We start from the raw sequence: 14492 nt of genomic DNA, 5'->3' as shown, positions 1-14492 counted from the left end.
AGGGAGACCCCCGGACTGTTGAACAACTTAAGCTGTACATCAAGCAAGAATGGGAAAGAATTCCACTTCAAAAATGTGTCTCCTCACTTCCCAAACCTTTACTGAGTGTTGTTAAAAGGAAAGGCCATGTAACACAGTGGTGAACATGCCCTTTCCCAAATACTTTGGCACGTGTTGCAGCCATGAAATTCTAAGTTAATTATTATTTGCAAAAAAAAAAGTAAAGTTTATGAGTTTGAACATGAAATATGTTGTCTTTGTAGCATATTCAACTGAATATGGCTTGAAAAGGATTTGCAAATCATTGTATTCCGTTTATATTTACATCTAACACCATTTCCCAACTCATATGGAAACCGACTTTGTAAGATTTTTCTGGGATTGTAGCTTCACGTTGGTGAAACATGTGACCCCACAGAAAATAAGATTTTTCTGGGATTGTAGCTTCACGTTGGTGAAACATTTGACCCCACAGAAACGGTGCAGGGTGTGTTTGCACTTTCACGCTCCAAAGCTGCCAGGTTAGCACAATTTGACACTTGAGAAGTTGCACAGTCACACTTGGGTGTTGGTCAGTTGCCATCTTGTCACTGCTGCCTGGCCTCATTATCTGGCCTTGTAACTTCTCCCGCTCAGCCTGGAGTCGTCCCCTCAACCCTCAACACAACATTCATGTTGGCATTTAGGCCAAGGAAGTGGAATGTTCCTTTACTTAGTGTTTGTATGATGTTTCATGAGTGGATGTCCACACAACCTCAACAACTGTGGGTCAAGGAAACAAAAAGTGAGCTGTTTGGCCACAATAGCCAGCAATATGTTTGGAGGAGAAAAGGTGAGGCCTTTAATCCCAGGAACACCATTCCTACCGTCGAGCATGGTGGTGGTAGTATTATGCTCTGGGCCTGTTTCGCTGCCAATGGAACTGCTGCTTTAAATGGGATAATGAAAAAGGAGGATTAGCTCCAAATTCAAGTCTTTTAACATTTTCTAACAAAAATTCCGGCTTTTCCCAAAATTCTCACATTTTCATGAAATGTCCCATTGAAATCAATGGGACATTTTTCAAAGTTCCACAATTTTTCATCCGATTCGAACCGTTCCAACTCCAAAATATTCAACATTTTCAAAATGGTGTGCTCTCCTTCAACAATTTAAAAAAAATTCCCGGATTTCCAAAAATTCCCAGTTTTCAGGGACATTTTTCCCCATTCAAAATGAATGGGACATTTTTCCAAGTTGCACAATTTCCAAATTTTTCAAAATGGTGTGCTCTCCTTCAACAATTTTAAAAAATTCCCGGATTTCTAAGAATTCCCAGTTTTCAGGGACATTTTTCCAAGTTGCACAATTTCCACATTTTTCAAAATTGTGTGCTCTCCTTCAACAATTTAAATTTTTTTCCCGGATTTCCAAGAATTCCCAGTTTTCAGGGACATTTTTCCCCATTGAAAATGAATAGGACATTTTTCCAAGTTGCACAATTTCCCACATTTTTCAAAATGGTGTGCTCTCCTTCAACAATTTAAAAAGATTCCCGGATTTCTAAGAATTCCCAGTTTTCAGGGACATTTTCCCCCATTCAAAGGGAATGGGACATTTTTCCAAGTTGCACAATTTCCCACATTTTTCCAAATTTTTCAAAATGGTGTGCTCTCCTTCAACAATTTAAATTTTTTTCCCGTATTTCCAAAAATTCCCAGTTTTCAGGGACATTTTCCCCAATCAAAATGAATGGGACATTTTTCCAAGTTGCACAATTTCCAAATTTTTCAAAATTGTGTGCTCTCCTTCTACGATTTAAAAAAATTCCCGGATTTCCCAAAATTCCCAGTTTTCAGGGACATTTTTCCCCATTCAAAATGAATAGGACATTTTTCCAAGTTGCACAATTTCCCACATTTTTCAAAATGGTGTGCTCTCCTTCAACAATTTTAAAAAATTCCCGGATTTCTAAGAATTCCCAGTTTTCAGGGACATTTTTCCCCTTTCAAAATGAATGGGACATTTTTCCAAGTTGCACAATTTCCCACATTTTTCAAAATGGTGTGCTCTCCTTCAACAATTAAAAAAAAATTCCCGGATTTCCCAGAATTCCCGTTTTCAGGGACATTTTTCCCCTTTCAAAATGAATGGGACATTTTTCCAAGTTGCACAATTTCCACATTTTTCAAAATTGTGTGCTCTCCTTCAACAATTTTTAAAAAATTCCCGGATTTCCAAGAATTCCCAGTTTTCAGGGACATTTTTCCAAGTTGCACAATTTCCACATTTTTCAAAATTGTGTGCTCTCCAACAATTTTTTAAAAATTCCCGGATTTCCAAAAATTCCCAGTTTTCAGGGACATTTTTCCCCATTCAAAATGAATGGGACATTTTTCCAAGTTGCACAATTTCCACATTTTTCAAAATGGTGTGCTCTCCTTCAACAATTTAAAAAAATTCCCAGATTTCCAAAAATTCCCAGTTTTCAGGGACGTTTTTCCCCATTCAAAATGAATGGGACATTTTTCCAAGTTGCACAATTTCCACATTTTTCAACCCATTCCAACCATTCCACCTTCAACACATTCCACTCATCCTGGACATTCAAACTATCATTTTTCCAACTTCAAAAAAATTCCAGGATTTTCCAGAATTCCATTTTTTGCAAAGCCCTATTTCCACCCTTTTTTTTCTGGCGACTACTTTTCAACCCACTTCAACGTCAAATAATTCCTCTTAATCAGGACAAAAAAACAAAGTTGTTTGTTGAACTGGAAAAATTCCCACAATGCAACTGCTGCTTTAAATGGGACAATGAAAAAGGAGGATTAGCTCCAAATTCTCCAGGACAAGCTAAAATCATCAGCCCGGAGGTTGGGTCTTGTTGGGTGTTCCAACAGGACAATGACGTCAAAAGTGGTAAAGGAATGGCTAAATCAGGCTAGAATGAAGGTTTTGGAATTTCCTTCCCAAAGTCCTGACTTAAAGGTGTGGACAATGCTGAAGAAACAAGTCCATGTCAGAAAAGCAACACATTTAGCTGAACTGCAGCAATTTAGTGGTCAAGTGGTCAAGCAGAAGCTTGTGGATGGCTACCAAAAGCGCCTTATTGCAGGTAAACTTGCCAAGGGACAACGGGAGACCGGGCTTTCTGCTCTCCCTGACCACCTGAGGGCACCACAGACTGTGAATGCTTTTAAAAAAGTCTTTTTAAAGAAGTCTTTTTTTTTTTTTTTAGGACATGTAAGCAAATATTAACATTGCTGTATGTATACTTTTGATTAGTCACATTTTCATCCATAATAAATTCATAAAAGAAGCAAACTTCATGAATGTTTTTAGTGAGCAACAAGTATGTGCTCCAATCACTACATCACAACAAAATAAGAGTTGTAGAAATGATTGACAGCCATGACATGATGTCCTTCACACGTGTACGTACACTTTTCACCACCACTGTACGTTGCAGTCTGACTTCATTGTTATATGATTTCTTCGAAGCACATCCTTCTAGAAATATTTTGGTGGGTGTCAATTTGGGGGCTGGTCCTTCCACGAGTGTGTATGAGTACCCGGGTGTTGTGTGTACAAACAGGTGGTTGCTCAGTTGCTCCATCTGTCGCTTCTTGTCCACAGCAGCTGTCTGGCGTGACTTTTTTTATAAGTCAACTGTGCAGTCTGTGGATGCTCTGCAACAATAATGTGGCTTTTATTTTTGCTGATTTTTACGTGTGTACATTTGTTGTCATTTAGCAGTCCGGGTGGGCGATACTGTGAACTGCAAAAGCAGTGAAGTTGTCACGTTGTGTAAAAGGTAAATAAAAAGAGAAATCCTTTTCAACTTATATACAATTAAATAGACTGCAAAGACAAGATATTTCTCGTTCACACTTTTGGCAAATAATCATGAACTTAGAATGTAATGGCAGCAACACATTGCAAAAAAGGCATTTTTACCACTGTGTTACATGGCCTTTCCTTTTAACAACACTCAGTAAAGGTTTGGGAAGTGAGGAGACACATTTTTGAAGTGGAATTCTTTCCCATTCTTGCTTGATGTACAGCTTAAGTTGTTCAACAGTCTCCCTTCTCATATTTTAGCCTGCACACTAGGGATGTCCGATAATATCGGCCTGCCGATAAATGCGTTAAAATGTAATATCGGAAATTATTGGTATCGGTTTTTTTATTATCTGTATCGTTTTTTTTTGTTTTTTTTTTTTGTTTTTTTTTAATTAAATCAACATAAAAACACAAGATACACTTACAATTAGTGCACCAACCCAAAAAACCTCCCTCCCCCATTTACACTCATTCACACAAAAGGGTTGTTTCTTTCTGTTATTAATATTCTGCTTCCTACATTATATATCAATATATATCAATACAGTCTGCAAGGGATACAGTCCGTAAGCACACATGATTGTGCGTGCTGCTGCTCCACTAATAGTACTAACCTTTAACACTTCATTTTACTCATTTTCATTCATTACTAGTTTCTATGTAACTGTTTTTATATTCTTTTACTTTCTTTTTTATTCAAGAAAATGTTTTTAATTTAGTTATCTTATTTTTATTTTTTATTTTTTTAAAGTACCTTATCTTCACCATACCTGGTTGTCCAAATTAGGCATAATAATGTGTTAATTCCACGACTGTATATATCGGTTGATATCGGTATTGGTAATTAAAGAGTTGGACAATATCGGAATATCGGATATCGGCAAAAAGCCATTATCGGACTACTCTACTTCACACATTTTCAATGTCTGGACTACAGGCAGGCTAGTCTAGTACCCGCACTCTTTTACTACGCTGTTGTAACACCTGGCTTGGCATTTGTCTTGCTGAAATAAGCAGGGGCGTCCATGATAACAACATATGTTGCTCCAAAAGCTGTATGTACCTTTCAGCATTAATGGCGCCTTCACAGATGTGTAAGTTACCCATGTCTTGGCCCCTAATACACCCCCATACCATCACACATGCTGCCTTTTACACTTTCACCCTAGAACAGTCCCCGTGGTTCTTTTCCTCGTTGGTCCACACTTTCCAAAAACAATTTGAAATGTGGACTCGTCAGACCGCAGAACACTTTTCCCACTTTGCATCAGTCCATCTTAGATGAGCTCGGGCCCAAATAAGCCGGCGGCGTTTCTGGGTGTTGTTGATAAATGGCTTTGGCTTTGTATAGTAGAGTTTTAACTTGCACTTACAGATGTAGCGACCAACTGTAGTTACTGACAGTGGTTTTCTGAAGTCTTCCTGAGCCCATGTGGTGATATCCTTTACACACTGATGTCGTTTTTTGATACAGTAGCGCCTGAGGGATCCAAGGTGTGTAATATCATGGCCATACTTGCCAACCTTGAGACCTCCAATATCGGGAGGTGGGGGGGCTTGGTCGGGGGTGGGGGTGGGGGTGGGGGGGTTGTTTGGGGGTGGGGGGCGTGGTTGGGGGCGTGGTTATTTACAGCTAGAATTCACCAACTCGAGTATTTCATATATATATATATATATATACATATATATATATATATATATATATATATATATATATATATATATATATATATATATGTATATATATATATATATATATATATATATATATATATATATATATATATGTATGTGTGGGAAAAAAATCACAAGACTATTTCATCTCTACAGGCCTGTTTCATGAGGGGTTTCCTCAATCCTCAGGAGAGGATTGAGGAAACCCCTCATGAAACAGGCCTGTAGAGATGAAATAGTCTTGTGATTTTTTTCCCACACATACATATTACGCTCTACCACGGTATCGAGCACTATTTTCTGGATAATCTAATTAAGACATATATATATATATATATATATATATATATATATATATATATATATATATATATATATATATATATATATATATATATATATATATATATATATATATATATATATATATATATATATATATGTGTGTGTGTGTATGAAATACTTGACTTTCAGTGAATTCTAGCTATATATATATTTTTTAAATTTTATTTTATTTACATAGAAAAAAAAAAAAACAACAACTTGAATTTCAGTGTTCCAGTGGCTATCCATTAGATGGCAGTATTGTCCTGTTTAACTTCTCCGTTCATGATGAGTACATCATTTCGGCCGCCATGTCTGTAATTTCCTCGTTCTTCCGCTTCGTCTCCTTGTGGTGTGCGCAGTTGTGCACTCTATAAAAGCCCTAGATGTCACGACGTCATTGGGCAGGCAAGCTGTTTATATTGTGGGAAAGCGGACGTGAGAACAGGCCGTCTCCACTCAGGTCCGCATTGAGCTGGAGGGGGCGTGGCCTCCAGCTCCGGCTGAATACCGGGAGTTTGTCGGGAGAAAATATCTGCCGGGAGGTTGTCGGGAGAGGCGCTGAATACCGGGAGTCTCCCGCTAAAAACGTGAGGGTTGGCAAGTAATATCATGGCTTACCTGCAGTGATTTCTCCACATTCTCTCAACCTTTTGATGATATCACGGAGCGTAGTGTTCTGACTGAGACTAGACCAGGACTAAGTTTGCAGTAGAGGAAAGTAGCGAGGACCTCCTGTAGGTTGCCTAACACCGACTATGATGAGTCATGAGTGAGAGCGGTGGAGTCCCAAATTGAGCCCAACATTACCATATGTGGTGGAGGACAAGTTCTGCCAAGTTCTTCTTCCAACCTCCGTTGCAATCTGGAGATAATTGTTGAGTTTGATCTGAATTCAAGTCGGCTTTTCTTTTTTTCTTTTTTTTTCTGCATTACAGACTTTTTCAAGGTTTGTGCAAGCGCCTAAGCAGACACACAGCAGTTACCATTGTTGTCCATACAAACTGCTGCGCTCCTTACCATGTTTACCATGTTTGCCACACCACAGAGCACACTGCTATTGACATTTTTATTAGGGTCCGCATGTACCCTGTACAAAGGACTCCCACAGGGAGTCCTTTGTAAATATATATATGGGGCCATGCCGCCCCATATATATATATATATTAGGGATGTCCGATAATGGCTTTTTGCCGATATCCAATATTCCGATATTGTCCAACTCTTTAATTACCGATACCGATATCAACCGATACCGATACTGATATATACATTTGTGGAATTAACACATTATTATGCCTAATTTGGACAACCAGGTATGGTGAAGATAAGGTCCTTTTTTTTAAAATTAATAAAATAAAATAAGATAAATAAATTAAAAACATTTTCTTGAATAAAAAAGAAAGTAAAAAAATATAAAAACAGTTACATAGAAACTAGTAATTAATGAAAATTAGTAAAATGAAGTGTTAAAGGTTAGTACTATTAGTGGAGCAGCAGCACGCACAATCATGTGTGCTTACGGACTGTATCCCTTGCAGACTGTATTGATATATATTGATATATAATGTAGGAAGCAGAATATTAATAACAGAAAGAAACAACCCTTTTGTGTGAATGAGTGTAAATGGGGGAGGGAGGTTTTTTGGGTTGATTTAATAATTTTTTTTTAAAAAAAACAAAAAAAAAACAAAAACAAAAACCGATACCGATAATAAAAAAAACGATACCGATAATTTCCGATATTACATTTTAAAGCATTTATCGGCCGATAATATCGGCCGGCCGATATTATCAGACATCTCTTATATATATATATGAAATACTTGAGTTGGTAAATTCTAGCTTAAATATATTCCCCTCTTAACCACGCCCCCAACCACGCCCCCCACCTCCCGGTATCGGAGGTCTCAAGGTTGGCAAGTATGTGTTACTGTTCAAACTGTGTGTCATGTTACAGTGGCCAAAAATATTAACAATACTTGTTAGATAAAGCCTTGTTTTGAGTGAATACTTAGCCCTACTAGGCTACTGGGTTCCAACGTGGTGGTACTTGGAGAGAAAAGTGCTTCCTGGGGTGGTACTTGGTGAAATAAGTTTTGATGTTAAGGGTAGGTGTCTTTACAAGATCTTAGGGCACATTTTTTTTTGCTTTTGTTTTTGTATCTGGGTGTGCAAATAAAAGACATTAACAGGCCGAGTTCCACTCCGACCACCAAGGACTGTACAAATGGTGGCGCTCACGCAAACTTTCTCTCATTGAAATGCATTGGCGTTGTTAGGCCTATTTTAGGGGGGTTTAAGCCCCCCTAAAATATTCTTAAGCCCCCCTAAATAATTTGGTGTTATATATATATATATATATATATATATATATATATATATATATATTTTTTTTTTTTTTTTTACAAAGACCCTAGAGTGGGGGGGGTTACCCACATATGCGGTCCTCTCCAAGGTTTCTCATAGTCATTCACCGACGTCCCACTGGGGTGAGTTTTTCCTTGCCCGTATGTGGGCTCTGTACCGAGGATGTCGTTGTGGCTTGTACAGCCCTTTGAGACACTTGTGATTTAGGGCTATATAAATAAACATTGATTGATTGATTGACATTGATTGACATGCCGAAATATTCATTATAAAGTGGCCCGAAAATGTGTGTCTGCAATTGTAAATAATTTAGTTTTTAAGTTTTGTGTTTCTTGTAGAATCTATATAAAGTAATATACATTAGCCTATTGTTAAAATAATGAAAAAAAACATCATTAAATATATTTGTTTTATTGTATTGTTACATTAATAGCTGTTGTGTTATTATAGGATGGCTTGTTAAACATTTCATAGGATTTTCAGAGGGAGGAAAAACCAAGACATTTAATGTAAAATGAATAAATACATAAAAAGAAAAAGAAAAAAAATGGTTAAAAGCCCGTGCATTTTTTAAAATTAAAATAATAACAATGAATAATTTTTTAAGTCTTTGTTAGCCGTTTGTGAAGTTTTGTGCTCGTGCGCTACGTTCGCTCGCATCCTGTGCATCTCCTGGGGGCTAAGCCCCCCCTGTCCTTAAAAGCTAGTGACGCCCCTGTTGAAAATGTAGAAATGCTGGCTCTATAAAGCGTGCTGAGACAAATACTTCACAAAGTGTAATCCTGTCAGGCCCAGCCTGCCCGGGGATAAAAAGGACATCACCATGGAGACCCCACTTAGCATGGGAGGTGAGCTGAGGAGAGGAGAAAGGGGCCACTGAATGGAGGAGGGCCAGAGAAAGGGTGCACAGTGTGGGAATGGAGGGGTGAATGAATGAGCGGGTGTGGGAGACTCTTTTAAAGGCCATACTTGGTGGGACTGGGCGATGCTGCAAATGTTGATATTGACCCCACAGCAAGTAAATACCAGAGCAGTATCACAGATGTGGATACTTTTTTGCTTCAACTTTTTCCAAACCCAGAAGGGAAAAAAGTATGAATGACATCATGCTAGTATCGACACCATATTGACTCAGGGTGTTGCTATGGTAACAATGCTTGCATCAATTAGGGTTGTCCCGATACCAATATTTTGGTACCGGTACCACAATATAATTCCATACTTTTCTAAACAAAGGGGACCACAAAATAATGTCTTTATTGTAACCACAAATGTTAGTGTACATGAAACATATGTTTATTATTGTCATTTAGTCCTTCAATAAAATAGTGACAACTTGTCTTTTAGTAGTCAGTAAACAAACAAAGACTCCTAATTAGTCTGCAGTAACATATTGTGTCATTTATACACCTATTATTTTATAAAGGACAAACTGTAAAAATGGATTATTAATCCACTTGTTCATTTACTGTTAATATCTGCTTATTTCCTGTTTGAACATGTTCTATCTACACTTCTGTTCAAATGTAATAATCACTTATTTGTCTCTTCTTTGATACTTGACATTAGTTTTGGATGATACCACACATTTAGGTATGGATGTGATACCAAGTAGTTACAGGATCATACATTGGTCATATTCAAAGTCCTCATGTGTCCAGGGACATATTTACTGACTTTATAAACATAATATGAATTTTTTAAAAAGGATAAAAAAATATGGATGTAATCGTAGTAGTATCGACTAGATACGCTCCTGTACTTGGTATCATTACAGTGGATGTCAGGTGTAGATCCACCCATGGCATTTGTTTACATTGTGACGGCGGTGAGCTATTGTATCCTCCTACGCTGTGTAGTGAAGCATGTTTAGATATTCCTCGTCCTCCAGTGATAATGCTACTTGTAAGAAACATACTTTATTTGTCACCATGGAGGCCAGGATTAGTGATTTAGCAGTAGCTAAAACACTGTGGATGGATGTTAGCCGTTATAACTTCACCTTTATCTTGACTTTTTACACCAAAATGCGTCCATTCTCCCTTTTCTGTCTACACACTGTGTCTGCTTGTAAGTACTCTGTGTGTGTGCGCTGCCCAACATGCTCCTCTGCTCGTAAAACCAGCAATGTCACCACGTGACGACGCGCCGTCATGCCTGTTAAAAAAAAAAGGTGGGGGTGAAACCGGTACTTTTTAGAGGTGGTATAGTACCGAATATGATTCATTAGTATACCGATACTTTACTAGTATCCTAGTATCAATACATGCGTTCTTGTCCTTGTCATTGCACAGCAAGAGTGTGTTTAGTTATTGTAGCGCTGCCATACAGAATATCGACCCACAAATTATTGCCCACAAAGGATATTATTGTTTTTTGTTTTTTTTTAGACCAAATGATTTAATACGTAAAAAATAACGGTAATTTTTCGTTCAAATAAAGACAATAACAAAAATTTTTGTGGTCCCCTTTTATTTAGAAAAAAATACCGAAAAGTACCAAAATATTGTTAGGGGACAACACTAGTGCGTACTACACCCAGTTCTAGTGCTCACACTTCTGATTTTCCTCAAGCCACTTTTTCAGTTTTGTGGAGAAAAGTGGAATGTGACTTTGACTCCAGTGGCAAAGACTTCCACAGAGGTGAGACCTTCACTGAGAACTCGGACTGACCCAGAGTATTTTCACCTATTTCCCCTTTTTGGGTTGAAAATATGTTCTGCAAAGCAGTAATTATAGTCTGCAAATGATGTTGAGTTGTGCTGTCTAGAGCTCGGCAGAGTAACCGTGTAATACTCTTCCATATCAGCAGGTGGCAGCAGGTAGCTAATTGCTTTGTAGTTGTGGGAAACAGCGGGAGGCAGAGTGCAGGTAAAAGGTGTCTAATGCTTAAACCAAAAATAAACAAAAGGTGAGTGCCCCTAAGAAAAGGCATTGGAGCTTAGGGAACGAAACTACAACTGAACTGGCTGCAAAGTAAAGAAAAACAGAATGCTGGACGACAGCAAAGACTTACTGTGGAGCAAAGACAAAGTACATCCGAACATGACGTGACAATCAACAATGTCCCCACAAAGAAGGATGAAAACAACTGAAATAGTCTTGAGTGCTAAAACAAAGTAGATGCGGGGAAATATCGCTCAAAGGAAGACATGCAACTGCGACAGGAAAATACCAAAACAAGAGAAAAAGCCACCAAAATAGGAGCGCAAGACAAGAAGTAAAACACTACACACAGGAAAACAGCAAAAAACTCAAAATAAGTCACGGCGTGATGTGACAGGTGGTGACAGTACACCTACTTTGAGACAAGAGCTATAGTGATGCATGCTTGGTTATGCTTTAAAGTCCATAAAATGGGTTATACTTGTATAGCGCTTTTCTACCTTCAAGGTACTCAAAGCGCTTTGACACTATTTCCACATTCACACATTCACAAACTGATGGAGGGAGCTGCCATGCAAGGCGCTACCAGCACCCATCAGGAGCAAGGGTGAAGTGTCTTGCCCAAGGACACAACGGACGTGACTAGGATGGTAGAAGGTGGGGATTGAACCCCAGTAACCAGCAACACTCCGATTGCTGGCACAGCCACTCTACCAACTTCGCCACGCCGTCCATCCATACATCCATTTTCTTCCGCTTATCCGAGGTCGGGTCGCGGGGACAGCAGCCTAAGCAGAGAAGCCCAGCCTTCCCTCTCCCCAGCCACTTCGTCTAACTCTTCCCGGGGGATCCCGAGGCGTTCCCAGACCAGCCGGGAGACATAGTCTTCCCAACGTGTCCTGGGTCTTCCCCGTGGCCTCCTGCCGGTCGTACGTGCCCTAAACACCTCCCTAGGGAGGCGTTCGGGTGGCATCCCGGGAAGATGCCCGAACCACCTCATCTGGCTCCTCTCCATGTGGAGGAGCAGCGGCTTTACTTTGAGCTCCTCCCGGATGACAGAGCTTCTCACCCTATCTCTAAGGGAGAGACCCACCACCCGGCGGAGGAAACTCATTTGGGCCGCTTGTACCCGTGATCTTGTCCTTTCGGTCATAACCCAAAGATCATGACCATAAGTGTTTGTGTTTAAAGTCGTATCCAACAATTGCGACAACGACTTTTTACTGTCAACTGAGTTTCATTTTTTAATGTTTTCTGCTGGTGGTGTGCCTCCTCTTGGACTCCGCCAAGGCTGCCCTTTGTCACCCATTCTGTTCATAACTTTTATGGACAGAATTTCTAGGCGCAGTCAAGGCGTTGAGGGGATCCGGTTTGGTGGCTGCAGGATTAGGTCTCTGCTTTTTGCAGATGATGTGGTCCTGATGGCTTCACCTGGCCAGGATCTTCAGCTCTCACTGGATCGGTTCGCAGCCGAGTGTGAAGCGACTGGGATGAGAATCAGCACCTCCAAGTCCGAGTCCATGGTTCTCGCCCGGAAAAGGGTGGAGTGCCATCTCCGGGTTGCGGAGGAGACCCTGCCCAAAGTGGAGGAGTTCAAGTACCTGGGAGTCTTGTTCACGAGTGAGGGAAGAGTGGATGGTGAGATCGACAGGCGGATCGGTGCGGCGTCTTCAGTAATGCGGACGCTGTATCGAGCCATTGTGGTGAAGAAGGAGCTGAGCCGGAAGGCAAAGCTCTCAATTTACCGGTCGATCTACGTTCCCATCCTCACCTATGGTCATGAGCTTTGGGTTATGGCCGAAAGGACAAGATCACGGGTACAAGCGGCCCAAATGAGTTTCCTCCGCCGGGTGGCGGGGCTCTCCCTTAGAGATAGGGTGAGAAGCTCTGCCATCCGGGAGGAGATCAAAGTAAAGCCGCTGCTCCTCCACATGGAGAGGAGCCAGATGAGTTGGTTCGGGCATCTGGTCAGGATGCCACCCGAACGCCTCCCTAGGGAGGTGTTTAGGGCACGTCCGACCGGTAGGAGGCCACGGGGAAGACCCAGGACACGTTGCGTAGACTATGTCTCCCGGCTTGCCTGGGAACGCCTCGGGATCCCCCGGGAGGAGCTGGACCAAGTGGCTGGGGAGAGGGAAGTCTGTGCTTCTCTGCTTAGGCTGCTGCCCCTACGACCCGACCTCGGATAAGCGGAAGAAGATGGATGGATGGATGGATGGTGTGCCTCTGGATTTTTTCAACGCAAAAAATGTGCCTTGGCTCAAAAAAGGTTGAAAAACACTGGTCTACAGCTCCCATCGACCACACCTTCACTACTGTACCCGTGTACTTCTTTACACACCAGGGGCTAATCCATTAAGACACTTAAAATGGCTTTTAAAAATGAGAAATTTGGGTAATAAGGCAGTGATGATGCTTCATTGGTTTGTGGTCAAGTATCTTTAGTGTTTGTTTGTATAACGACAACAGAGGCTTCACTACACATCTGGTGGCCTGTCCCCAGGAAAAAAACATCCCAATGCAGTTCTTTCGCGTCATGAATTGTTCCCTCCTGTGATCAAACATTGTGTCATCCGCGTGGAATGAGCAGACCGTGTCCCGGTGGATCCTGCAAATCCCCTGGATAATCCTGGCTGATGATGCATGCAGGTCACAACGTCTATTTTGGGGGAAGAGATACGTTGTACCGGAGATTTGAACATCCCATGTTGCAACCCCTCCCCCCCAACCCCGGACACTCCACTTTTAGCCCCGGCTCCAGTTGGCGGTGCGGGTGGGGTGTGCGCCCTCCCACTGTCACGTCCATCTAAAGGCCGCTCACTTTTCTCCCGTCTGGAGTCAGCCGGTTAGTCCTCCAGCCTGCCGAGGAGTCCGTAGACAAAGTGGAGACCTGGAGAACTCGGGACAAACACTTTCGACAACAGAACTTCCTTGTGGTGGACTCAGGCGGTGTTGCCAAGATGACTCGTGACTCGTAAGTTTCTGGTTGCTGACTTGGAGTTATTATTAGTTCAAGTGATATTCTAGGTCACAATGTCAAATTAAGAACTGCTTATATCGATACGAGGAACAGTTCCTGCTGAACTCTATGAAGCGGCTTTACAGTTAGTTAGTTCTGGATCTGGTTAGTTTTTAGTTTCAAGTTTAAAAACTTCTTAAGTTGACTTTTCATCATTTGGTAAAAGACTCTTGTGTGCGGACAAGTAGTTTTTGAGGGTAAGAGATCTGGTTCCAATTGTGGCTGTCACTAGAAACATGGTTTGAGGAGACTGTCAGACTCTGTGCCACTGAATCCTGAATCCCGCCGTAGGAACCGGTGAAATCCACCGGCAATTGTACACCCCGCAACTCTCTACTGGTAAAAATATTTATACGTCTGCGGGTTTACGTACAGAAACTTTTTTACCTGCTCC

The 14492-nt window shown here is 40.9% G+C and overlaps 1 protein-coding gene across 2 annotated transcripts in view; it reads left to right on the top strand.

Annotated features, from left to right (window-relative positions):
• Positions 1-14492, top strand: part of enah (ENAH actin regulator) — a 99995-nt gene that overhangs the window by 21332 nt on the left and 64171 nt on the right. The window contains exon 1 of one of the 2 annotated variants that reach the window (XM_062043268.1): positions 13906-14053. The exons of the other annotated variant lie outside the window; for it this stretch is intronic. Within the exon in view, the coding sequence (XP_061899252.1) occupies positions 14040-14053 (14 nt within the window). The 5' untranslated portion in view covers positions 13906-14039. Of the gene's footprint in view, positions 1-13905; positions 14054-14492 lie in introns of those variants that run through there. 2 annotated transcript variants of the gene reach the window in all.

This window comes from Entelurus aequoreus, linkage group LG03 (assembly GCF_033978785.1).
Source record: "Entelurus aequoreus isolate RoL-2023_Sb linkage group LG03, RoL_Eaeq_v1.1, whole genome shotgun sequence".
Classification (NCBI taxonomy): Eukaryota; Metazoa; Chordata; class Actinopteri; order Syngnathiformes; family Syngnathidae; genus Entelurus; species Entelurus aequoreus.
This window is presented reverse-complemented; position numbering and strand designations above follow the sequence as displayed.